The 27869-nt window shown below is 37.9% G+C and overlaps 1 protein-coding gene across 12 annotated transcripts in view; it reads left to right on the top strand.

Moving 5' to 3' along the window:
- si:dkey-178k16.1 (band 4.1-like protein 1) overlaps positions 1-26138 on the top strand; it is a 77535-nt gene extending 51397 nt beyond the window's left edge. The window contains exons 5-24 of one of the 12 annotated variants that reach the window (XR_007825485.1): positions 1322-1364; positions 1452-1527; positions 3681-3899; positions 4942-5029; positions 6633-6797; positions 7785-7882; positions 9845-10020; positions 11697-11890; positions 12350-12388; positions 15342-15377; positions 15881-16033; positions 16618-17862; positions 19668-20057; positions 20445-20690; positions 20887-20946; positions 21080-21166; positions 21249-21329; positions 23581-23697; positions 24043-24102; positions 24290-26138. Coding sequence is in view for 11 of the 12 variants with exons in the window: in XM_051095982.1 (XP_050951939.1) it covers positions 1322-1364; positions 1452-1527; positions 3681-3899; positions 4942-5029; positions 6633-6797; positions 7785-7882; positions 9845-10020; positions 11697-11890; positions 12350-12388; positions 15342-15377; positions 15881-16033; positions 16618-17862; positions 19668-20057; positions 20445-20690; positions 20887-20946; positions 21080-21166; positions 21249-21329; positions 23581-23697; positions 24043-24048 (3519 nt within the window). In the remaining variant the exon portion in view is untranslated. Of the gene's footprint in view, positions 1-1321; positions 1365-1451; positions 1528-3680; positions 3900-4941; positions 5030-6632; positions 6798-7784; positions 7883-9844; positions 10021-11696; positions 11891-12349; positions 12389-15341; positions 15378-15880; positions 16034-16617; positions 17863-19004; positions 19056-19667; positions 20058-20168; positions 20273-20444; positions 20691-20886; positions 20947-21079; positions 21167-21248; positions 21330-23580; positions 23698-24042 lie in introns of those variants that run through there. The other 11 variants (XM_051095984.1, XM_051095983.1, XM_051095982.1 and 8 more) reach the window with 11 other exon arrangements.
- The last annotated feature ends 1731 nt before the right edge of the window (positions 26139-27869 follow it).

The following is a 27869-nucleotide window of genomic DNA, read 5'->3' as shown; positions in this document are numbered from 1 at the left end:
AAACATGCTAGCAGCATATTAAAACATGTTTGCAAAGTGAAACATGACAACATGCTACAACCTATCTATAGAAAAGTTTATTTAAAAAATGTAAAACTGCTTAGCGTTTTCAAACTTTTAAAACTATTGTATTATGTTTCATCATAGACACACTAGTTTGTAGTGCATATCATTTTACTGTTTACTGCACTTCTTCTAGTTACTTGCATACAGAGCTAATGAATCTCAAACGTTCAAAGAAAACAGTTTACTTCCATGTTGCAAAATAAGGTTAGCTGCTATAGATTAATTTATCAGTTGCTCACTTGATTAACTTTAAAGCAAACATCCAAAGCAATCTTGTTTTCTTCATTTGTAACTAGGAGACAGGGGATGTTGCCCAGTATGCGTGATCTCATTTTAACAAGAGCATCCATCTATTCCCACGACCACAAACCTCTCTATATAAAAATACACATAAATGGGTTGAGATAATGGGGCTCTGAGTCCTTGTGAGTGGGGCTTTTGGAGGTAGGGTTTGATTGATGGAAATGCTCTGAGGAACTCCCCAGTCCTAGTTTAGCCATAAGGACCCTGACTGCACCGCCGCGGCTGTCCCAGTCTAGTTCCACTTAGCTCTTTTTCCCAGCTGAGGCTCTTGTGCCCGCTGCTATGATCAGCGGGATTGTTCCCGGGCCAACAAATCTGATCACACTGCAGTTTGAAAGGTGAATGATTTCCGTTTGAAAACCACATGTGTCAAGCATGGGAGTCGAGACCTACGGAGAGCTCAAGGTTGGTTAGAAACACTTGTAAAGACAGTAAGAGATCCAGAAACAAAAATGGGCCATTTTTCAAACGTAATGGAGAAGATTTATGTTCAAGTATGAAGACATTTGCAGGCGGGTGGTCAGGTAAAAATAACCAGGCTTTCAGTGGAAATGTCTTGAGTTTGACTTAGTACAGCAAAGGAAAGTCATTTCTGAGACAGTTTTACTCCCGGCCCTATATTTTACATGTATCAGTGGTCATTTATGAATGCTGGTACTGTGAGATGTGAATAAGGCAGTGCTTTTCATCTCCTCTGGACCGAGGTGAGCTGGCATTAAACGTTTTCGTGTGTCACCGGGCTTTGGGTGACCTTACTGGAGTGCGGTGTGCCGGAGATGACATTTATCTACTCTTTTAGTGCTCCTGTGGCTGCAGAATATTAATGCACTGACCATTTTACAGAATATGTATGAGGTGATTGCTCCCGCTGTGGAGGAGACGGTGCTGAAACTGCGGCATTTGCTTATCAATGTGTCCTGGCTGATAGAGGAATTTTTGTTCTCTCTTTCAGAATTGGCTGGATCCTTCGAAAGAAATCAAGAAACAAATCCGCGGTAAGTGCAGGAAAATAAAACACTTCGGCTTTGTAACCTTGGTTGCTTGAACCTGATGAAAGTGAGTTTGTGTCTGATTGTTTTTAGTGGGTCCCTGGCATTTCTCCTTTGCTGTCAAATTCTATCCTCCCGATCCGTCTCAACTGATAGAAGACATCACACGGTGAGTGCGTTGTTGAAACATGTTAAAGCTGAAATGTGTAATTTCTGTGACACTACCAACACCAGACTTAAGTGCAAACATAAAGACTGTCTACAAATAAATTTGTCAAACACTCCCACTGTCAGGATTTGGTCAGCAAAACAGATAGTCCTACTCCAAATGAATGCTATTGGTTGGGACAGTGTTGCCATGCTAGCGGCACTATTTGAGGAAATGGACCCAGAACTTACAGCTGTCATTTGCATATTAAAGAGATAGTTCCCTCAAAAATCAAAATAAAAAAAATCAATTTACTCACCCCTGACTTGTTCCCAAACTGTGTGAATTTTTCCCTTTAGCTGTTAAACACAAAAGAAGATGAAGATTGAAGAATGTTTGTAATCAAACAGTTGACGGTAGCCATTGAGTTTCATAGTATGGAAGAAAATAACACAATGGAAGTCAGTGGCTACCATTAGCTGTCTGGTTACAAACATTCTTCATAAAATCTTCTTTTGTGTTCAGCAGAAAAAGACTGGTGTCAGTTTTTTGTTATTCCAGCCATGCGTAACTTGAATGAGCAATTCTTCTTGCATGCTGCTTGATATTGCAAACTGCTATTATTAATAAAAGAAAACATCATGCTAGAAACATGCTAGCACCATGTTAAAACATTACAGAAACATGCTATCAATATGTTAAATCATTTGAAAATATAGCAAAATGGTACAGCATATTAACAATGTGGCACAATATGTTAACACCATAATAAAATATGTTAGAAACAAGTTAGTAATGTTACAAGTTGACATGATAGCAACATAAAACATGTAAGCAAAATATTCAGAACATGCTAAATACATGTTAGCAACATGTTAAAACATACAAGAAATATGCTGAAACATGTTTGTAATATGTTAAAACATGCAAACATTATGCTAAAACATGATAGCAACATGTTAAATATTACAGAAACACATAGCATTATGCTAAAACATGCTAGAAACATTTTAAAACACTAGCAAAATGGTAACCCTGATAGCATACGTACATCTTGGAGACGTCTGCATTTACATCTGCAAGACATCTGCAAGACATCTGCAAGACGTAGTTTGCTCATCTGTAATACGTCTATTGGACGTTTCCTATCAGTTGTCAAATAGACATCTATTAGATGTCTTTAAGATGTTTATGATTTAGAATGGATGTAAAACTGACATCTTACAGATGTCTGCCAGACGTTTGTACACAGCAGATGCTTTCCAGATCAAGAGATCTTTAACAGTCCTGTTGAAAAAACCAGCATATGCCAGTAGGTATGTTTTGATGCTGGGATGCTGATTAGGTAGGTTTTGATGCTGGTTTAAGCTGGTCCTTGACCAGCAACATGACCAGCTAAGGACCAGCATAAACCAGCTAAGGACCAGCTTAAACCACAATCAAAACCTACCTAACCAGCATCCCAGCATCAAAACATACCTACCAGCATATGCTGTTTTTTTCACCAGGGAGACATCTTGCAGACGCATATTAGCAATGTGTTAACATGTTAACAACATAAAATATGTTAAAAGCATGTTGATCATGTGACATGTTAGCAAAACAAGATAAAACATGTAAGCAAAATGTTAGAACATGCTAAATACACGTTAGCAACATACTAACAATGTGCTGAAACATGTTAGCAACATGTTGAAACAATAATAAATAATAATAATAATAATAATGATAATATTTAATTATACATATATATATTTTTAATATTATAGAATAATATGTAAGCTGTCCTTAGTGGACTTTAAAAATTTGTGGAATTTTCCATGGTGAATTATTTATATGCATTACATATTGTACTTACAAGACACATACACATTAATCTCTTAGCACTTGTGTTATATGCAAAATAAAGTACATGTTCACTCAAACTACATGCACAGCCACATTATGCATGTCACAACTTTATTTATTTTTGTTTCCTAGATGGACTGCTAAAGGTCTAAACAGTGCATCCCTGTAGTTCAATATGGTCATGTTGCCTAACAGCACCATGCCCTTGTTGATTGATCAAAATTTAGTTCTGTTTTGTTTTATTGTATGATACATATAAAATAAATGAACACAAATTACCTTTAAATTGACTGTGATTTGATGGTTGCGTGTGTTTGCGCGGACAGGTATTACCTGTGTCTGCAGCTGAGGGAGGACATACTGTCAGGTCGTTTGCCCTGCTCGTTCGTCACTCATGCTCTGCTGGGCTCGTACGCTGTTCAGGCTGAGTTGGGAGACTATGACCCAGAGGAACATGGGCCAGACTACATCAGCGAGTTCCGCTTTGCTCCCAATCAGACCCGTGAGCTGGAGGAGAGGGTGATGGAGCTGCACCGCACCTACAGGTGAGTGGAGATGACCTGCATAGGGAGTAATTATTACCAGAGCTGTCAATTAATTAAGAAATTTAGGTGTATTAATTACATGATATGCTGATTAATTAAATGAATCCTAATTTATCTGAGCAAATCCCCCAAATGAAGATAACCTAAATTCATTACATTACTATGGCAGAAGATCAAAGCTTTGAATAGACTTTAAAATCTTTATAAGTTAATGTACTGCTTTATATCCTGACCCAGTTCAGTCAGTTTTGCAGTTAAGGGTTAGTTTAACCAAAAATGAAAATTCTGTCATTAATTACTCACCTTCGTCGTTCCAAACCTGTCAGACCTTCGTTCATCTTTGGCACAATCTGTGTCAGCAGCACCACATGCATACGTTGTGGTTCTCTTGCGAACGCGTGTCAAAGACAGACACGGAAGAGAAGATACTGTTGAATGAAGTCATTATTTTTGCTTTCTTTGCACACAAAAAGTATTTTTGAAGCTTCATAAAATTACAGTTGAACCACTGATGTCACATGGACTATTTTAACGATGTCCCTACTACCTTTCTGGGTCTTAAATGCATAAGTTTCATCGCTGTCTATGCAGGGTCAGAAAACTCTTGGATTTCATAAAAAATATCTTAATTTGTGTTCTGAAGATGACCGAAGGTCTTACAGGTTTAGAACGACATGAGGGTGAGTAATTAATGACAGAATTTGCATTTTTGTGTGAGCTATCATTTTGAGTTTGTTAGTCTGTCTAAGTCTGGGCTCACAAAACATGAAATATCAAATTTAAGTTGCTCGGATGGTATGAAAGATTCCTTAATGCATGATATCATGGGGCATGGTTAATTGCCCCCATTTTTATCTATTAATAATAATAAATATACACCAAATAATAAATGACACTAAATTAACACATTCAATTGATAGCTCTAGTAATTACAGATGCTGACAACATACAGCACAACAATCAAATAGCTCAAAAATTCTGCAGCATATGTTGCATTTATACAAACTATTTAATTACTCTGAAAATGATTATCTATTACCAGGGGCATGAGTCCTGCAGAGGCTGAAATCAACTTCCTGGAGAATGCCAAGAAACTCTCCATGTATGGCGTTGATCTCCATCATGCTAAGGTATGATGCTGTTATTTATTTGTCTTTTTATATAAGTTATATCGCTAGCATAGAAGTGTTTATGTTGTACATGGAACATCATGAACTGTATGTTTGGTGGACAGGCGATTCTAGTCCCTGTTTAGGTGGGCTCAGCCCCAATAAAAATTTCACCCTTTCACAATTTTCACCCTTTCACAATTTAAGGCCTTAAAAGTCTTAAATCAAATAAGAAAGTCTTAAATTCACAAAGTCATGGCATTCAATTTTGAGTGAATAATAAAATCTTATTTTTTTTTAATTTTCCAATACAAATAATCTAAACATCCTTAAATCAGGATACATCAAAATGTTGAGAAACAGAACAAAATTAAGTGAGTTTGTGGTTAAACAAGAACAAATACAGTATCTGTCAATGGAGTATTAAACTTTTTCCTGTAACACTTTATAGTAAGGTTCATTAGTTAACTACATTAGTTAACATGAACTAAGAATGAACAATACTTCTACAGCAATGATACCTTTTTGTAAAGTGTTACCCTTTTTTTCATATTTTAGTGTTTGTAATTTTTGTGAAATGAATTAAAAAGTAATAGAGAATGGTAGGAAGTTGTGAATGTACTATACTTGGTCTTAAAAAGGTCTTAAAGGTGACATTGGATGCAAGATTCACTTTTACATGGTATTTGCATATAAATGTATTATGCAGTGTCAGACACAACCACCCTACAATGATAAAAACGCATTCACTATTATTTTTTTTTAATCACCAAAAACCAGCAGTCTCAATTATCAAGCCATCTTGATTTTCGACCGTTGACGGACTGTCCGTATTAGCATATTTCCACCTTCAGCCAGTTGGACACTGTCCGCCATTTTTAATATATAAAAGTGAACACAACAGTCTTAATTTTCTCTCAACATCAGTGCCACTGAAGACGCAGTGGATTAGTTATGTTTCTGATGATAAAACACCACTGAATACACAAAAAATGAAAAAGGGGGCAGGGTGAGCAGAGCTCATTAGCATTTAAAGAGACATGCACTGACACGGTTCGCAGTAAACAGAACTGTTTTTGACAAAGTAAAAAGTTGTTTTTTCAGGTGTAGAATCATACCGACTTGGAAAACAGGCATCCAGTGTCACCTTTATCTTCATAAAACCTGCAGAAACTGTTATAATGTTACAATTTTAGCACATTTTTAACATAATTAAATAGGACAATGGACTCATACAGGTATAAACAAAAAGAAGAAAAAAGTGAGTTTACCAGCCTAACACTTGAAAGACTGCAGGTCAGAAATTGCATTCATATTAGTTTTATTACCAAGTAACATATGAATTTCCACCCAAATACCTTGAATGAAGTAGATTATTTACTTTGCCACCCCATCTTTGTGTGATTATATGGTTATTTGGATTTTATTATTTGGATTTAACAATGTTTTTCCCTGCGGTGCACAACTCCATTAGAACAGACCTGTGATCCAATTGTGCAATTTTACAGGCTCAGACCCCTTAGGCTGAAATCCTTGAATCACCGCTGGTTTGACAGTCTGAAACTGAGATGTAACTGAAGACCGAGCATCTGAATGTGTTTGTGTGTATATGTGTGTTTTAAAGGACTCTGAAGGCATTGACATCATGCTGGGGGTGTGTGCCAGTGGCCTCTTGATCTATAGAGACCGGCTGCGTATCAACCGATTCGCCTGGCCCAAGATCCTTAAAATATCCTACAAGAGAAGCAACTTCTACATCAAAATCCGACCTGGAGAGGTAGAGAAAAAGGTCTTTTGAGATTTTCCAGGTTTTTCTTGTTAGATTTCGCTTGTAGATGCATGTTGAAGAGGTGGCTAGATAAGGACGCCGTACTGAGACTAATGCTGTGGGCGAGAAAATGGCTGGATAATCTACATGATGTGGTTTTATTAGAAAAGAATGAGATTTTTTTTGAGTATTTGAAATGATCCAGTGCTCTGAAGACATGGGTGTTCTTCGCACAACGAAATGAAGTATTTTTTAAGCGCAATTCTAATTACGCCACTTAAAAAAATGCCTTTAATTACGTTTCAACAAACACTAGTTTTATTGTTTGAGGTTCTGCTCTTTAGTGGTTGTTAGCTTGCTGAGTGCAGAAAGGATGAGGGTTTTAAAACATTAGGCTGAGCTGTGAAAAATTTTTGCCTAGTGGGCACAGAGACAGAGAGAGAAGCAGAAAATGAGTAGAAATGGGGTGAGGAGAGAATTCAATCCGGAGAGAGGGGAGAAAGAAAGCAAAATAAGTTGCAGAGGTCTTTATTAAGTGTTAAGGATTCTGCAGTCTGCATTTATGGTGTTATTTTCTTTGATTTTCCTCTCACAATGGGATTCTCGCCTTTGTTTAGCACAAAAGTGATGGTGTTTCTTTGACTCTGGCTGTGAGGGTCAGATATGAACTGTAAACAATATCTCAATGCCTTTATTCAAGATGCTTCGCTGTTCTGCATTTTATCAACACAACAGCCTCCATTCTGTGGACTTTGAGCTTTTAGATATTAATATTTACTCTCATTCTTATGCAGTTTCTCTGCAGCGTTCTTTAGAAATTCTGGTTACGTTCTGTTTGGCTGAATAAAGGCATGCAGAATTGTGCCCTGTCGGTTGATTTGAGCTGGAGCAGCACACAGATTTTACACCTCGTCAAATCTCCTGTCAAGTAACACGTTACCACTCTGCTTTCCCTTCACACCCCCCACTTCCTCTCCATCACATGCCCACACTCCCCTGCACCCCCAGTACGAGCAGTTTGAGAGCACCATTGGCTTCAAGCTGCCCAACCACCGTGCCTCTAAGCGCTTGTGGAAGGTCTGCATTGAACATCACACATTTTTCAGGTAGGCGCTTACCGTCCTACTGCCACAACACTGGGCACAGTCTTTTTTAAATGTGAGAATGCAGGTGTTTTGGTCTTGTTTGTTTCATTGTGGCTTCATTAACAAAGTTAGAGTCATAAAATGTGGAATTAACTAACTGTATACCTCATTATCTGGTACCTCAATTTCTGTTCTGGATTTGGGGCTCGGTTTATGGTCTCAGACAAGACCATATTCTTTTTCTCTCTTTAATTAATTTTCTTGTTTAAAGGATTATTTTTACTTCCAGAATACAAATTTCCTTTTAATTTACTCACCCCCATGTCATCCAAGATGTTCATGTCTTTCCTTCTTCAATCAAAAAGAAATTATGTTTTTGAGGGAAAACATTCTAGGATTTTTCTCCATATAGTGGAGTGGATGAAGTTTCGATGCAGCTTCAAAGAGCTCTACACGATCCCAGCCGAGGAATAAGGGTCTTAAACATTTCTATAATTTTAAACCACAAAAGCTTGTCTTGCACTAGCTCGGTGTTATGTAATCGTGTTGGAAAGGTCACGTGAAGTAGGCGGAAGTACCGACCCAGTGTTTACAAAGCGAACATGCAAAGAAAGTCAAACGATTTTGAAGTTGAAGAAGAAAATCTTATGTGACTTCTGCCTATGTTGCACGTGACCTTTCCAACATGATTATGCAATGCGTGAAGTCATGGAGGCACATCGCAGAGCTAGTGCAAGATGAGCATTTGTGGTTCAAAAGTATATTAAATTTGTTTTTTGTTTTTTTTAGAAAATGAATAATCGTTTTGCTAGACAAGACCCTTATTCCTTGGTAGAGACCTTTGAAGCTCCATTAAAACAGGAATTTGGTCCTTCAACTCGTTGGTCCCCATTAAAGTCCACTATATGGAGAAAAATCCTGGAATGTTTTCCTCAAAAACCTTAATTTCTTTAAGACTGAGGAAAGAAAGACATGGACATTTTGGATGACATGGAGGTGAGTAAATTATCAGGAAATTTTAAATGTTTGTCTTGTTTCTGGAGTTTCTGGTTTTGATTCCAACTCTGTTCACATAGTCATGCAGATATGATGTTAGAACCCAGAAGACCAATTTGCACTGGTTCCTTTGAGATTTTCCCATAGGGTTTTATAATGGAGTTTAAAATCGTAACCGCAAATTTTGAAGCAGTTATGTTTATTTTTTAAAAATGCATGTTTCTAATAAGTAACTAGATAAGACAGTTTAGGGTGTGAGTGTGTGCAGTTAATGTTGTAGAACAAAACACCAAAGTATTGTTAAGTTATGTTTAGTACAGGCTAGGGCTGGGTGATAAATTGATAACGTTAATTATCGTGCAATATATATTTCCTCAGTAAACAATAACAAGAGTTTGATAAATGTTCGATATAACGTTTATACGGCAAAGGCGGAACAAAAGAGTGCTAGTCAAAGCGCGCCACTCGGACCGCTCGGATCAAAGTTCAAACGGCGGCACCGGTGCAAACTTTACTAGAGCAGATGAGTCCATGAGATCCAGTGTGAAGCGCTTGAGTTCAGTGACAAATGACTTGGTTATTATGACTGGAAAAAGTGTGAAGAATTCAATGTTTGTCATGTTCTGACCATAAATAATATTTTAAAGCCACATTTAGAGCTTTCACATTGTAGCAAAAATCTGCCTTAAACTTGAAAGAAATGTAAAAAATGACATTTATTGTTTATTATCGATATCGACTGATATGAAAAAACATTACTGTGATAATTTTTTGCACATATCGCACAGCCCTACTACAGGCTTTAATTTAATCATAAATTTAAACCAGAACCAGCAGTGAATTAGTCTTCCGGGTTCTGAAGTCATACCTGCACCACTCTGTTGGTTGCATTAAAAAGTGCTGACAGACTTTACTTGAACTTAGACAATTATATGTTTAATCCACTCTCATTCTGTTGCATGTGGTCACATTTTTTCTTTCCTATAGGTTGGTCTCTCCTGAGCCTCCTCCCAAAGGTTTTCTTGTGATTGGCTCAAAGTTCCGCTACAGTGGGCGGACCCAAGCCCAGACTCGCCAGGCCAGTGCTTTGATTGACAGGCCAGCTCCTCAATTTGAACGGTCAATTAGTAGGAGGTACCTGCTGTCCCGCAGCATAGATGGAGGTAAGTATTTCTCTGATACCATCACAAAATACAATACTTTTTTAAAATCATACTGCAGTTAGTACCTCTCTACAAGTTTTGACTTGCAAATTTGCAAAGATGTGATGTAAAATGTTCTACTTTCAAAAAGTGGAAGCTTTCACATTTTCCTGCTAATATTCTCTGTTCACAATGCTTGTGAAGTGAATCTGTGTTTACAACAGTGGGGTCTGAAGTCTGACACCATTAGTAAAAATGCTTTTAGAATGGCAGTTTTAATATTCAGTAAAGACTTTTCATTACAAATGATAAACAACAGTTGGAGTGAAGCGTTGAATTGAAAAATAAACGTTAATTGCAGAACGTCTCAAGATTTGATTTGTCTCCCTTTTGCTTTAATAAGAGCAGCACTCAAACTGCATGAACTCCACACACTGATAATGATCCAAAGAACATCTAGTTCTTCAATGGAAAGAAGAACATGGAAAAGAAATAGGACAAGAAAACTTAGTTTATTTCCAGTTTTAAATTAGATTTGTCCTAGATTGCCCTAAATTATAGATTTGTGGTCTGTGTTATTTCAATAGGATCGTGAGTTTCTTGGTTTCCTGAGAGGGTGAAATTGATCCCTATGCAGATTTCGTTCATGCTTAAGTTGTTCACACAAATGCACTATTCTTCATGAATTTCTACACTATTGACAACAGACAATGGATCTTTTTGCTAATGTTGACCACACTTTTTATTTTTGGACCCCACTGCATATTTGTCTACAAATTGAATTATCTCCATGTAATGTACTTCAGTGGTGCCCCCAAGTTTGAACTTCCAAAATGCAGCTTAAATACAGTTACAGCTTCAAATGGCTCTAAATGATCCGGGGGACTGCAGTGACCATCTGACCTGGATACGGGCTGGATCTGGTGGTTAAGGTGACCTCGGAATAAACTTGGTCCAGACTTGGACCTTGTCCAAGTCTGCGTAAACTCTGTTTTTTTCCAGTTCAATATAGTCAATACAATTAGGATATGTTGAAAAACTCCCATCTCGTTTTCTTCCCCAACTTCAAAATCATCCTACATCGCTGCAGAAGTATCGACCCAGTGTTTACAAAGTGAACATACAAAGAAGATCAAACGTCCTTTACAGAAAAAGGCAAAACAGCGATGTAGGATGATTTTGATGTTGAAGAAGAAAATTAGATGGCAGTTTTTCGACATACCCTAACTGTATTGATCCGGATTACACAGACTACGCATGCACATCGAGACAAGACGAGCATTTGAGGTTAAAAAGTATATAAATTGTCAATTTGTTTATAAAATGACCAATCGTTTCGCTAGATAAGACCCTTCTTCCTCAGCTGGGATCGTTTAGAGCCATTTGAAGCTGTATTTAAACTGCATTTTGGAAGTTCAAACTTGGGGGCACCACTGAAGTCCACTATATGGAGAAAAATTCTGGAAAGTTTTCCTCAAGAAACATAATTTCTTATCGACTGAAGAATGAAAGACAAACATCTTGGATGACAAGCGGGTGAGTAAATTATCTGTAAATATTTGTTCTGGAAGTGAACTTCTCCTTTAAGACTTTCCTTTTAGATTTTAGGGTGACAGTGAAAGAATATACTATAGGACTGAGATATCTACCCTGATTTGGTTTCTTACCCTAAATGCTTTGTTTTTCTTCTCTTTCAGAGTCTGCTTTAGGGGACACTATGGACCGACTTTCCCAGCATACCTCCAGTGAGCCTGTGCCTAGTCTTCCCAGAGATGAGCTGGACCAGGACTACCTGGAGCCCAGTCTGGACCAGGACCTGGACCAAGATCATGAAGCTGAATACCAGCGATTTGAAAGTGACTCCACTCCATCTAAGACTGTGGAGCTCAAGGTTCTGTGCACACAGCAGTATTTAGTGTCAGCTTCATCATATAGTTTTCTAATAAGTAATCTATGGAAAAGAAGCAGGTTTAAGTTCATACCCTCTTTGCGTTATGGGTGGCAACATGTAAATGTTCTTCTGAGCAGATTCAAACAACTACTTGCAAGAATTCCAGTCACGTCCCCTTGCCCTCCCTTCTGATTAAAACAGTCCCCCACTCCAAAACCTTTTCCTAACTTTGCCTTTCTCTTTCTTAATCTTAAATATATTTCTACACCTGCCTATTTTGTTGACAGTCTTTTGAATCTAACTTTCCAACTTCTCTACAAGTTTGCCTCTACACTCACCTTCCTCTCCCTGTTTACTAATTTCCTCAGTTTAATTCAGATTCTGCACTGTTCTCCCTGCTTCTAACCCTTCACTGCTGTGCTCTAACTATCGCTTCTTTCTTCATCTTCTCGCGGACAGAGGGAGGAGGCAGGCTCTCCTGTAGACTCTAAGACGGAGGTATTTTTAGCGTGGTTTATCTATCTGTGTGTCTAATTGTCTGTCTGTCATTGTCTCAATTGCACTCTAAATCTGCATACACACTGCTAGCATGGCTTTAGAGTGCCTCGAAAAAATAGCAACGTGATTGCTATGTTGTTAGCCACGAGGCAGATCATGTAATTTTCCAGCCTTCGTGGCTTTTCTTGAGATCCAGATGAGACCATTGTTCATAGCTGGATCATATAATGGTTATTTGTTAAGTATTTAAAAGAGAACTGTGATGGATAATGTACTTTGATTGGCTTTGTTTTTTTTGTCCCGCTTAAAGTCACATTGAAATCAGTGCTGATACTGTATTTCCTTAAAGCACATTGCTGGTCTTATTGTGTGCGATTCATCAGTGCACATTATTCAAAAAAATGCTATGTTAAAATATAAAATGTAACTTCATCAACCTCTGAAATGACTGTACTTGTGCATGGTACAGAATGGAGCCTTTCTAAAATGTAGTAGTTAATGCAATAATTTAATGCATTTAACATTTTTATAATTAGGATTAATATCGCTTACATCAATGATAATTAGCAACAAATAATGCTTACGCTTACAAACAACGCTTTAAAAGATGGCCTCATTTCTGGGACAAATTTGCATACTTTCCACAGTCTGATGAATAATCACACACCCTAGTGTTTTTCTCATTGAATATTCTGTTTCATTCACAAATATACACAACATAAGTAACAGAACAGAAGAAAAATGGGTGTGATTGCTATTTCATGTTGACTTTCAGAAATATATTGGGTCTTGCACACTAATTGTATGTGCAGTACACAGGGAAATATGTGTTATCTATAATATTATAGGGCCCTATGAAATCTGTGTTATTTTTTCCCAAATTCCGTTTTATTTTTTTCAGATTTTTTTCTGGATTCCATTTTTTCCGATTTTAATTTTTCTCAACTACTTTTTAATGGTTAAATTAAATTGTATTAATCAAAGAGCATGTCTAATTAATTAAAATCATGAAACTTATACAATTTCACATCAATTTAATAAAGGTTTAACAAAAATGACATGTTTAGGGCCCTATGAAATGTTTTATTTTTTCTCATGTCTAAGCATGTCTAATTATTTAAATGCATACTTAATTTATTCTTAAAATAGCCTTATGAAAGGTTTTTTTACCCTCAGAAATTTTGTGGTGTCCATTTAAAATGTTCTGGTTATCAAATAAAGGCATAAAACATTATTTTTAATTTATCTTTTAATTACTGAAAATTAAGCAAACTTTTTTACTTTTAAAATTAAAACATGGAAGAAATGTTGTGTGATTATACCCTAAAAAATAATGTTTGTTTCATTTTAGTAGTAGTAGTAATATATATATGGCACAATGTCTTTAGTTAAACCGGACTTTTATTTTGACGGGTTGCTGTGTCTGGTGTTACATTTCTGTGTGTATATGATATAACGCTAGTTTTCCTAAAATGGAACAGTCAAATGCTCATGAAGTGACTCTCAGCAGATATTATTCATGTATTTATGTCCTCATTCAGTGAGAGGACAGACGCTGAAATCACCGCGAGCGTCAGTGTAATGACCTACTTTTGATTCATTCATTCAAATTTTGACAAATTGCGTGACATTCTGCGTTATTCAGTAAATTCCGTTTTTATGACTGGATTCCGTGATTCGGTCCACGTTTTCCGCATCGCAGAAATCATAGGGCCCTAATATTAGAAATGGATTAAGTGACTGAACAAAGTACTATTGTATTAAGTATTATAATATATAAACTGGTTTTTGTTTTATAATCAAACACTTATTTTAAAGGGATAGTTCACCCAAAAATGAAAATTCTGTTGCTCACCCTCATGTTGTTCCAAACCCGTAAGACCTTTGTTCATCTTCGGAATACAAATTAAGATATTTTTGATGAAATCCGAGAGCTTTCTAACCCTGCTTTAGGAAGCTACGAGAATACTTTTTGCACATTTTTTTTGTGTGTGTGTGCACAAAAAGTATTCTCATAGCTTTCATAAAATTAAGGTTGAACCACTGATGTCACATGAACTATTTTGGACTATTTTAAGTTTTTGGACTATGTCCCTACCTTTCAAAGTCTTGAATATGGTAGACAGCAACGCAACTACCAGGGTCAGAAAGCTCTCGATTTCATCAAAAATATCTTAATTTCTGTTCCGAAGTTGAATGAAGGTCATACGGGTTTGGAACCACATGAGGATGAGTAATTAATAACAGAATTTTAATTTTTGGGTGAACTATCCTTTAAACACCTGTTGTGAATTTGGCTGAATTTTTTCTCTTTTTTGTGAACATGAATGTACAAAATTATTAGTGACTGAGACCCAATTTTTCCCATCTGTTTTCACAAATCAGAGGATAACTGTACACGCTCTTTCTTAAGTAGGGAGGAGCTCAGGGACATTCTTCAGAAACAGAGCTGACGTTATACCATACTGTCAGATTAGTCTCGCCTTAGCTCCATGTTGACTTAGACTACTTGCAAAACAGTCCATGTATTGATTTGTGCTGGAATGGTTTTGTAGAGATTAAGGATGTCATTGGTGTATTGTTTATCCATGCTCACAGATAATTTCCAGTACATGCAAGTCTGCACCTCATAAGACATGTATGATGAAGAGAAAGCTCAGGAGATTTGTGTCACTGAATTTGATACAGTATTCCATGTTGCTCAGTGTTTATGTGGCTAAGACAACTTTAAATGTGTGTATCTGAGGCAGTGACACAACCTCTTTCACTCTCTGTACTTCCATGGCTGACATCAACGTCTGTATGAGAGTTCCTCTCTCTGTTTGGCTGCCTGCTTTAAGAATTCAACCATGCTCTGCCTCTCTGTCTCCACTACCTCACTTTGCCTCTGCCTCCGCCTCCGTTCCCTGGCTTGCACCACCATCCCCCTTCCCCCACCACCCCTTTATCCCAGTCGGACCAGGACTTGGCCCCACGTCCTAAACAGGAGGTACTGTTTCTCATCGATCAACTGCCTGAGCTGTCACTCTCTGTAACTACACATGTTGTAGTTTCTCTTTCTTTCTGTAATTGTTTTTTAGTGGAAGTAGCACAACACTGAGCCAAGATGGCAGTCCATCTGACATCTGTTATCAACACCAGCATGTTTCATGTTTTGTGTGCTGCTTCGTTGTCTTCAGTGTTGAAGATGTAGTGATACATAAAGAAGAGGGCTCAAATCACAATGTTTACTGTACACTGCATGTCAGACTAAAACTATGCTAGTCTAAAATGTTCTCTTGAAAATAGGAATGTATAGTCTACAGTCATATTGGTTTATTGGAGTTTTCTATTACCTCAACATGCTTACTCTTCTGTTTCAAGAACATAGTAATGCGTACTTATGTACTTACCACAGTTAGATAAACATTTGTAAACAGCTGTGCTGGTCTCCCTCAGTTAAGTAACTGCTGAAGGTAAGTGGTTCTACCGATTGACCTGTTTGTTTTATAGCAGTTCCTGGATAAACCAGAGGATGTGTTGCAGAAACATCAGGCCAGCATCAATGAGCTGAAAAGAGCGCTGAGAGAGCCCAACAGCAAACTGGTCCACAGAGAGAAACGTCTCTCTGGAGCCTCATCTGGTAGCACTCCGGAGAAAAAATCTGTGAGTAATTGGTACCTGGAAGGGATCGTATTGTGTGGTGACTTTTTAAAAAGCAAAACGCGACATAATTAGTGTTATTTTGGTCTGATACTGCTTTAAGATTCCTGTTGAGGATTATTCAGATTTATGTCAGTACCGGTTTCGGATTTAGTGTGCCAAATGCTTGATTCGTTATTCATGTGCTCTTTTTTATGTGACTAATCTCTCTTTAAGTGGATGCTGTTGAACCATTTCATGTCATGCCTCTGGTCAAGTGCTAGCAGCAATTTTGAACTTTAATAGAATCTGGCTGGAGTGGTTTATTTGAACACAGCATGAATGCATTTTCTTTAATTAGTGTTACAAAGACAATGATATTGCTCGATAATAAACACAAATGGCATTTTAAGTACTTATGTACATGAATGTCTCCCTTTTGTTTAACTTCAAAACATCCATCCAACATTTGACATGAAATTCAACTTGATAACATGAATTTTTCCTCCTCAGATCAATAAATTGATATCTTGCGTCATAAGATTTACGGTAGAGGGTGTTGTCGGCACTGACAGGCCATTGAAACTGTTCACTCTATTGATATATAGGCCTCAGAGGATTCCCTATTGATTGAGAAGCAAGATGGTTATCAAAGAGACCGGCCCCTCAGTAAAAAAGACGAAAAGAGCAGGAGTCCTAGAGTAGCTTCATTAGCCACTGGATTCAACAGAGAGACAGAAGACAAACTGAGAGAGAGAACCATCACCACACACAGTGACATAAGGGAAAAACAAAGTGTAGCAAAAAGGACCTTGACAGAAACCATCCTATCACCCGAGAAGCCCTTGAGAAATCGTGCTAAAAGCCCTGCTTTAAGGTACAACCATTTCCAGGGTGCCGGTTCTTTGGATGAGAAAGCATATGATAATGGGCACCCTCAGGACAGATCTTTGTCAGAGAATGTCGTTCATACAAATGGATGCGATGAATATGCAACAGAGAGACTCTGGGGCGATAAAAAGTACATGGGGGTAACCAGTAGAGAAGACAACACAACAAATCAAGACTTGGCAAGGTATGTGGAGAGAAGCTTCGGAGAGGCTTCTCCCAATGCGGCCGTTGACAAATACATGAGAGATCGATATAATGAAAACCGGTGGGAGAGACAATCCAGTGAATCAGAATCAGAAAACACCAGAGCAACCTTACAAAAGCAAACCTCTAAACCGGATTCTAAGGGTAAAGGCTCTATGATCCAGAGACACGATTCTACGGCAAGCGACACGTCACAGTCTGAGGTGAAACGAATCGTTCCACTGAAGCCTGAGAGGTCAAAGAAGTTGAAAGGCAGTAAAGGAGCCAAGCTGCAAGGACAAGCGAGTGAGAAAAGCATTTCAGGATCATTTGATGAAAGTGACGGGCCCAAGTCTAAGGAAGAGCAAGTTGGCTTCGAGAATGCCTTGGACAGCTTGTCGCAGCTCAAATATTCTGCAGCTTACGAAAGCACTGGAACTTTTGCCAGGCAAGATTGGGTGAGCAATTGTCACAATAGGGAAGTCAGAGAATATAGCTGTCAGTCTCTCCAAGACAGGCCGCTATTAAGGGATCTCAAGAACAATGCAGACCACAGACTTAGTATCGAACAAGATCAGTTTCTTTTTGAAGATCCATTGTTTATGTTTGATTTTCCCACCAATTCAACATTTCCAGCCTTTGACCAGATACCCCCTTTATACCCACCTGTAAAATCCCAGAGGGCGAGAGATACACGTTCCAAACCTATCACCAAAAGCGATTCTGGCAACAGTCTTCACAAGAGCTCCACAATGGAATCTTCCAAGAGGAAACCAGTGGTAACAACTGCTTGATAATCTGCTTGTCACTCACAGGAACTAAAGCATCGCATGAAACGGCACATCCATATCTATAGTTTTGCATAATGCACATGCCAGTAAACATAAGCAACCTGTTTCTGAGGAGAGTTGAGTAGAATAGTCTGTTTTTTTTGTGTAATCGTAGCATTGGCTGATAGAAGTATGAGGTACTAGAACCGCTGTCTGATTGGATGAGGACGTGCCACTTCCTTTTCCTCTCCTTCCTCTGCACAGCTCAACATCTGCTTGCGCATTTGAGAAACACTTAGGATCTTCCACATAATCTCCATTGCTTAAGCTTCAGGCTTCCGTTCCACTAACTTTCCACCTGATGCGCGGTCTTTCCTTCCAACATTCTTTCTCTGGTTCCCTCTTACCAGGCATGTAGGGAATGGTTGTTGCAAGGAATCAAAGGCCTGTGCACCATACTGTTATGCTAAAATGCCATTTTTGCAAACAAAAGGGCTTCTGCAAGACTTTCAAAAATGGCCATGGTACTGTTCATAAGAAGGGCTCTGAAAGTTGATTTAACAAGGAACGGTTTTAGCGGTCATTTAGAAGATAATATCCCCAGCTTCATTTTTAAGGATTTTGAACTTACTCTTTGACTTGGCTGGGGGAAAAAAAGGTCAATAATTTATTTCGCAACAAACTGCAGGGAATCTTGAGGGCTTTCTCTTTTTTATGCAAAAGCCCTCTGAGCTGCAATTTCAATAGACAGCAGTTGATGTCAGAACTTCTTTATTTTACTCAACATTGAACCTGAAAGAAATTCATAAAAGAAAAGAGCCTGATGAATAACCTTGCAACATAATGTCTAATATAGATATTAGTTCTGAATGATTAAAAGGCTCTTTAGTGGCACTTAGTGCAAAATTGCACCCAGCTGCCATAATCTATTTTAACTTCCAATTGTTGTGGTGCAATATGCTGTACGCTCTAGTTCACACTGTTTAAGACTTTTTGTCCACGTTTGTATCTGTGTCAGTCAGTGTATTCGGTCAGTTATATAAATGTCTGGTTTTTGGTTCAGAGCCTACTCTGGGCTCCTTCCCTGTTATCTCAAATTTCAGTGCACTAACTTTGCATTGCTCTTCCTATTATTTCATCTCATATTCCAGGAGCCCCTTCCCACTCCAGCAATTCATGCGGAGCCTCAGGAGGAAGCCCAGGTGCCTCATTTTTCCACTCATCTTAGCTACTGCTACCTCCTTGCTAACCCAAAAAGCTTTGACTCTCACGTTTTTGTACACATAAACACTATGCCTTCTGTCTTCTGCTCTCATCACTGCAGCATGAACTAACTGCATGATCCAAACCATCCTACACAACAATCCTACACAGAAATGTCATTGAATGCATCCACCACATGCATTGATTCCTTGGCACTGTTTAGGAGACTTGCCACACTTAGCATGAATTTAACATGAAGTTATAAATGCATATAAACACTGAAATTGCTGTGGAGGAATAATATATGAACTACAAACATACAGACTTGCAGTACTCTACCCTAGGGTGAAATTCAGTATATTATTATCTCAGTTTTTCCTCAGAGACATGTAACACTTCTGACATTTCAGTTAGCCTTTTGAGTTGAACTAACCCCTGCATCCCTACTAGACTCTTTAACCATCAGTCACCACAATGTTGTCTCATTCTTGTCTTGTGAAGAAGATGTAACATTCATTATACTGCCTTGTTTTTACCTGTTTGTCAGTCAACATTTGCTCTTGTGGCATAGCTGGTTCCTTGCACCAAGACCTATTTTTCTGCTTCTTCAGAGAGAGCCCTGGGAGAGACGCTTAGGATCGGTGTCAGAAGATGATCCTGACCCAGACACTCTGTACCTGAAGGAGACCCACCTGGGCATTGAGCGCAAATGCTCGAGTATCACTGTTAGCTCAACGTCCAGCCTGGAGGCTGAGGTGGACTTCACTGTGCTCATGGACTTCCAAACGGGTATCGAGGAATTTTCTAGAGGCATGACTGAGCTGGGGGAGAAAGACTTCTCACCTGAGTTTGGCCTCTCTGACCGTCCCACCCATCCAGCCTTTATACTGGGAGCGGATCCTATCTACTTTCCAGAGGAGAGACCTGTAGAAGTACCAAGGCCCGTAGAGAAACCAAAGCCTGTTGTAGAACAAAAGCCACCGGAGGAACGTAAACCGGAGGTAGACAAGCGTCCTATCTCTTGCAGCAAAGTGGCTGGCTCACTGGTCAGAGTAAATGTGTAAATGTGCTGATGGATGCAGTCACATCCCATTTTTTCTCACGTTCTACAGGGCATCAGAGCAAAGCATGAAATTACATTGGAATTTGAGTTCATGATTGATGCTAATTCCATTCCATTTGATGCTGCCCTCCATAGTTCAGTCAGTCCGTTCAGGTTTGGTTTCTTTGATTTCAGAATTTTGTTATGTTTTTCATTGCTTCTTATTCTTTTCCTTTGAACCATGACTCACCGTATGCTGCCAAGTTCATTTGATTGGCACTGTGTTTTTTCAGATCTCATGATCATTCCCAGGTTTCAGCTTAATCTGTTTCATTTCTTTCCCAAGCCTTTTGTACCTAAGAAAGCTCCTCGGTCAGTAAAAGCTGCCCAAGCCCTGAGGAAAGACTCTACAGAACAAGCGAACACCCAGTCGATGAGACGGGAGAGCTCTGAGTCACCTCCAATGCGTCCTCTCAGCAGAGAGAGCAGTGACATCATTGCTTCCCAAGCTCTAAGGAAGACCGAGGTCAAGATCGAGACACAGCCCAACGGCTCTGAGGTCACCACGACCATAATGGAGATTGCAGACCCGGTAAAAACCTTTTAGCTCATCATATGTACTTTACTGGTGATATGTCATTGTACGATAGGTTAGAGGAGCATGCTCTGAAGACTGTAATTATGTCAATTATCATCAATTACATAAGTGAGTGTAATTACGTTCTTTTATTACTTACATGCACTGTGGTGGATCTTGTCTGGATTGTAACTTTTTTGTTTGGTCTTAGGACCATGGTATCAGCAGTATGCGAGAGGCGGCGTACTCTATGACAGAGAGAATCTCTCCTGTAAGTATTTTCATCTGGTGAACTTAAGTTTTCAAACCTCCTTGTGGTCTTTGTCATTTTGTCTGCTGCTTTTACTTCCATCTGTAGTTTCCAGAGTTTGCATCAGATGTTTTTTCATTCTATTCATGAACAGGTAAACCTGGGATCATTAGCTAGAGATGGTTCTCCTCTAATGGTTACTGAGAACGTAACATCAGCCACTACAACTCATGTTACTAAGGTATCTTCTGTTAGCCTCTTTTTTAGGTAAGGTCTTCTTGGAGGATTGAAAGTGTACATATACATGTGTTTCTGTTTTGTAGACGGTGAAGGGAGGCTACTCGGAGACAAGAATTGAAAAGAGGATTATCATTACTGGTGATGATGATGTTGATCAAGATCAGGTAGGTGCAGAAGGAACTAGGACTGGGTATTTTAGTGAGATATAAAATTTATATCAGCTTTAGAAGGATTAGTTCACTAGAAATGAATATCTTGTCACCATTTTTTCACAGATTATTTCAAACCCGTAAGATTTTCATTCATAATTGGAACACAAATATTCCAAGAGATATTTCTGTCCATTCATTGAAAGTCTAACAAAGCCTTTTCCTCTGTTGTTAACAGTGCAACGCTTCTGGCACCAGTTGGGCTGTGAGACAGTTTGCTATTGCATCAACATCCATGCAATGAGATTCTCTAGTGATAAGATATTTTGTGACTAAACACCTAATTTTTTTGCACCCACAGCAATCACATTGCTTCATAAAATCTGGAGTCACATGGATTTCATTTATGATGCTTTTTGGAGCTTGAAAGTTTTGAATACCTAGACTAATTGCTTTGATGGACAGAAATCTCGGTCACACTTTAGTTTGGGGACCAGTTCTCACAGCTAACTATTAACTATTACGTTTGCTTCAATAAACACTTAATTTGCTGCTTATTAAAGGATTAGCTCACTTCCAGAATAAATACAGTTTCAATGCAGCTTCAAGGGGCTCTACAGGATCCCAGATGAGGAATAAGGGTCTTATCTAGCGAAACGATTGGCCATTTTCTAAAAAAAAAAATTCTGTATGTATGTTTTTAACCACAAATGCTTGTCTCAGACTAGCTTTACCTTACACATTACATAATCACACATTCGTGACATAGGCTGAAGTACCGACCCAGTGTTTACAAAACAAATGTGCAAAGAAAGTCAAACGCCCTTTACAAAAAAAAAAAAAAAAAAAAAAAAAAGATGAAAAAACTAATTTTGACAATTTTTAAGTTGTAGGACAAAATGAGATGGAGTTTTTTTGCCCTACCCTACCGTTTAGAACTGAAGAACTAATGAAGAACTAACCATACGTGACTAACCTGCTGTTGGGGCTAAAAGGCACAATAATTAACATGATCATTAATTGAAGGCTGACTTTTCCATTTGTTGATATAACATTGTTAGATTCAGATGGCAAATATTATATATTATGTTGGGTGTCCGTCTTAGAATGAAACCATCATATTTAAAAACATTATATTAATCATATCATATAATAAAAAATAATTTGTTGTTACTAATGTATACTATATTCAGTTACTATGAGATCTCCTTCAATGCTTTCAGAATCTTTACATTTTAAAATGATTTTGTTTCTGTATTTTAAAATATGTTTTAATGACAGTACATTTATTGAACAATAATTAATTATTTTAATTATCAAAATAAGCAGAAAATAGTACAAACTTTGCTAAAGTGATTGTTTTGAACAAGTATTAACTTATTATAAAAAACATTATTTTAGCGAAAGTATTTTGTGTGCCTTTTACTCCGTACTGGTGACCCTTTTACCCCGTTTGTGGGGTAAAAGGCCCTCCTTGCCACCTTATACATTTATAAAATTCTTAAACAAACTAGTATGATTTATTTTCACACATAATCTGTTGCTCCATAAATGTTCAGTACAAGTGTATACATATTTTTCTGCAATCATACACTTTGGGCACAGTGAAAAGCACATTTTTTTCTTAGGGTGTGCCCTATGCTTTTTTATTTGTTTATAGAAAATGACCAATCATTTTACTAGATAAGACCCTTATTCCTCAGCTGGGATCATGTAGAGCCCTTTTGAAGCTGCAATAAAACTACAATTTGGACCTTCTTAAAGTTATACAGGTTTGAAATGACATTAGGCTGAGTAAATGATAACAGAAATGAAAATTGACCATTCTTATTTTTTATGGAATGTTGTAGTGTTTAGTATAAATGATTTATCCTTGCATATCCTTTTTATTCGTAATCGTATGCCCTTATAATTTTTAATCAAAAACATCAACTTCATCTCCCCTCGCAACTGAATCTCTTGAAAATCTCCGATGCCGGTATGAGGACTGGGCAGTAATTCCTCCCCTCCAGCAATTTGTCACTCACATGAGATTACAGCAAATAGCGAACAACGATTCAACAGATTCTGGATGGACAAAATCAACATCATCATACATTTTTCTTGTTATAGAAGCCATTTCACAAAATATCAAAATAGGAAAGAAAAGCTATTTCTATTTCAAGCTGCCTTCAGAGTGCAAATTAATTAGTCAGAAAGCATATTACTAATTCATTAGCTGCATGTTTCTGTCATTTAACTTGAGAAATAAATGACTTTTTCACAGGCGCTTGCCATGGCAATAAAAGAAGCCAAGCAACAGCACCCTGACATGTTGGTAACCAAGGCTGTAGTTGTCAGGGAAACAGAATCTTCCACTCAAGATCCATACGAGGAATCGAAGGTATTTGTCACCGCTGGCCCCTGCATGCACAATTAATCCATCCATTTCGAAAATGCATATTATGGTTTCACTTCAGTGTTTATCTGTCATATTGAGCCTGCTTGTGTATAGCAGTTTGACAAGGGTGTAATGACATGTCAAAACCAGTTCAGTCAGCGCCGTGTGTTAACTCTAGGTGGACGGCGCTGACAAACACACTCTTGCATTTTACAGCAAACCACGCAGTTATCAAAAATCTATTGCAAGCCTTTTAGTTTTCATCTTACACCAGCAATCACTGGATCTTCTAAACATACTTTAATAAATATGTTACATGATCTGTTTATTTGTTTTTCTCTCTATTAGTCCTGATCTCCTCAGTTCTCAGGACTTCAACGAGAAGCAACTGTTCCTCAATGACTGCCAGTGGGTCACCAACATCTTCAGACCTCTTATTCTAAGCTTCTAGCTTCCACTTACATACACCACACTAACATTCACACATGCACACAAACACATGCTGCCTCCCAGATGTCGGAAACTATTCCTTCTCATGTAATTTCTATTTTGTGTCTACATTCGCTGTGGTAATATGGACATTCTGGTTCGGTAGGCGCACGGTCTCCTTGGCTGAGGACCGCCGGGGAAGGACAGACTCAGCATCACATCGATCAGACGATTTAGCCGCCATTGTAGTCTCTTGCTTTTTCTTCACGAAATGTGAAAACTAACCAAGCGTACTATCGACAGCCCGATGCTAACATCAAGCATGAGGCATGGGGCTTTTTGATGAACATTGCTGAAGATTTAGCTTAGTGGAGTGACAGTAGTGTCTATTGAGTAGTTTTTTCTAGGGTTCATTGAGATATAACACAGAAGATCTTTTTGCAGATACTGAACTGTAGGGAAAAGCCTAGCTAGCGTACATACAGTATGTCGTGCTTCTCTGATCAACAAACGTTATGTTGCTGTTAAAATCTGAACCTCATCTGCATGTGGCAAAGCAGGGTTTATAACGTTTTCATATACAACCAACTAACTAAAACCTCTGGTTCAGTGTCCTTACAAACCAGAAAGGAAAACAAGACAGACTGTATTAATGTATGATTGCCAAACTTTTTGAGTCCTCTGAAAAGTATTGCTTTCCATATGAGACATAATATGGAGATAGATTTTTTTTTTAAGTTACTGCCATATTTGTTTTACAGATATCTAGATTTTTTTTTTTTTTTTTCAGGAGCCCTTACATATGCTTGGTAGATATCACAAACAGAAATAATTAAAAACGCCAATTTACAGTCCAAAGTAGTAATCAAACTTTAGATTTTAGATTCAAAATATCCCCAAGTATGACATTGTTTTGAAATGCACGATACAAAAAAAAAAGTTTGCTTGTTGAATGCTCTATTTCATCTTCTGCATATATTGTTAAACTGAAAAATCCAAAGAAACCAAACTTAATTTGAGTTCAGTACATGCTGACACTTACATAATCAATGTGTTATGTGCATGTGCATTTTAGACAAAGCATTTGAAGAAAATTAAATTTGCAGAAAACAATTTAGAATTTTTTTTCCAACAAGCCGATATTTTACAAGTTCCCTACTGCTCTATATGTTTGAGACTTCTGTGATTTTTTTTTTTTTTTTTTTTTTTTAAATGTTCTTTCCCACACAATGCTGTGCCAATGAACTAATGATTTTTAAACACTGTTGAAACGGTTCTGATTTGTTAGATATAAGACCTTTTATGTGTAAATGTCATGAGCCTGTGGTTTTCAGTGAAGCGTGACCCTCGAGCCATGATTCTCTTTACAAACGTTCCTCTGTGAAAGCAGTAGAAATCCTGGATGAGACAGGACGTATATGTGTTCTAGTACTGAATGGATGAATGAGCTTCAAATTGTGTGTATTGCCAAATTAAAAACTTTATATTAGGATGAAAGAAGGCCAGGATAGCTCTTAATAACCTTTGCTAACACGGTAAAGGCTTGTTGTTGTGTAACTAATGCATTTGTTCAGGACTGTGCACTATGTGAAAATAACACTTCACACAACCTGCAGCTATCAGAAGGGAAATTTGTATACGTCATACTTCCAACTTGTACAGTTACTGAATTCTGAGGACACGGGAGCTGTTCTTGAATATAAAGAAAAGAAGTGCCATGCAAAGGTTGATAGTTGGATTCCTAATCAGCCACAGCATTCTCCAGCCAGCCCATTTGCTAAGCCTATGTCAGAGTTTTGTCCCTTTACAAGGCAATGGCCTTGTTTACGCTGTACATGTTGCATTTAAGATTTGAAATTTGAGGAAAACAAGTTAAGCTTAGAAAAGTACTTTTAGCATCGATTCCCCGGAGATTCCACCTGCAGACACTTCTGTTTACAATGCTATCCTCTACTTTCTACTGCTTGGTTTTGTGTGTTTGCTGTACAGTGTTCGAAATAAATAAGATCCATCCATGTGGTCAAGTTTGCTATTTGCTGCATCTGAGTTAAATAAAAAGGAGATATAGTACTGTTTTATCCAACAACGGTTTAGATACAAATATTTTCCATTTTGTTCAAGAAATGTTGCATTAGCTCTGTTGCACTGCCCTCTTGTGGTCTCCTGAAGAACTTCAAATCGGAGTAGGACTCCATGTAGAGCAGGGGTCACCAGACCTGGTCCTTGAGGGCCAGTTTAGCTCCAACCCTAATCAAACACACCTGATCCAGATAATCAAGGTCTTACTAGGTACTAGGCTTGAAACTTCCAGGCAGGTGTGTTGAGGAAAGTTGGAGGTAAACTCCACAGGACACCGGCCCTCCAGGAACAAGTTTGGTGACCCCTGATGTAGAGTACTGTCTCTGTTTAGCCTACAGTACACATGACAACGCTTCTGATTTTAAGCACAAGGGAGCGAATAATTGTTCCCAGAAATATTAACAAACAGTACAGACTTGTCAATATCATCAATTATCATCAGGATTGACCCAGTAAAACTTGGCAAAAGTATGTTTTTAAGGTATAGAGAAGACATAAACGAAATGGTCAACGTACAGCTAAATTCCCTTACGAAAATTAATAATGGTTTTCCCCCACGCTTCCGTTTCGCGCCCAGACATGGGTGCGCGCAGGCGTCAACAATAAACTACTCAAACAAGAAGTTACGTATTCTAAGGTAAGCCACTTTTACTGTACTATAAATTAAACCTTTTAAACTTACATAATGAAGTAACATCAAGCTAAAGGTTGCACTTACCTTCAGCAAATAAATGACTTAAGAGCTAGTAATCTTTTCTGGCATTATCAAAACTTGCTGTTAACAGCAATTCAATAATTGGTGCTTCAAGGAATATTCAAGTACAGTGTAAAGGTGCACCCTGACCCATAATTGTCTTGGACATTTTTATGGACACCTTTCAGAAAGTGAAAGTGAATGGGAGGGTGATGACTAATAGTCAAGGTTGGTATGCATGTCCATCACACTAGTCTCACTAAAACATGTTGTTGTTAGGCATTAGAGTATGACTATACTTTTGGGCAAGTCAAAGTTATTTTCTGTGTTAACTGACAGCATGCCATAAATTACATAAAACCTATATTTAACATGGAGTATTCCTTGAAAGGCTAATGGAATTAGAACAAGCTTGTCAGTTTAGGCAACAATACAATATAAAAGACAATGTGTTGTTTATAGCAAAGTTGTGATGAAAGCAAAGTAGCAGCAGATCATGTCTTCGATATTGTGATGTACAGTACAACATTTAAGCAGACTAAATGATTGAAGACATCTAGCATATTGTACATCACTAGAGATAACCTTTTTACCGGAAGATTGACATGACATTTTGATTAACACTTGCTAGGTCAAAGTAATATTAAAATAAAAATCAATAACATGTACTTAGAAAATACATATGATGGATTTAATTTCGCTCTCTTTTTTACTTTCTAACACGTTTCAGCAAGAGGCTGCCTGTTGTTGTAGTTAATTATCCAGAGCTATGTTTAAAATATTCAATATTTTGATAATTAAATTAGGCATATTAAGCTCATCCTCAAAAAAGCCATCAGGAGGCCTTCTCACCTTCTCACCTTTTCCACCGCACCACTCGTGAATTTGCATCCCTGAAGGTAAAATTAACATCTTATGACAGCAGAAATTATGACTAACTCACAGATATCTTAAGAACATTACTTGTGTTCCT

Source organism: Labeo rohita, chromosome 23 (genome assembly GCF_022985175.1).
Source record: "Labeo rohita strain BAU-BD-2019 chromosome 23, IGBB_LRoh.1.0, whole genome shotgun sequence".
Taxonomy (NCBI): Eukaryota; Metazoa; Chordata; class Actinopteri; order Cypriniformes; family Cyprinidae; genus Labeo; species Labeo rohita.
The sequence above is the reverse complement of the archived record's forward strand: the minus strand, read 5'-3'. Positions and strand labels throughout refer to the sequence as shown.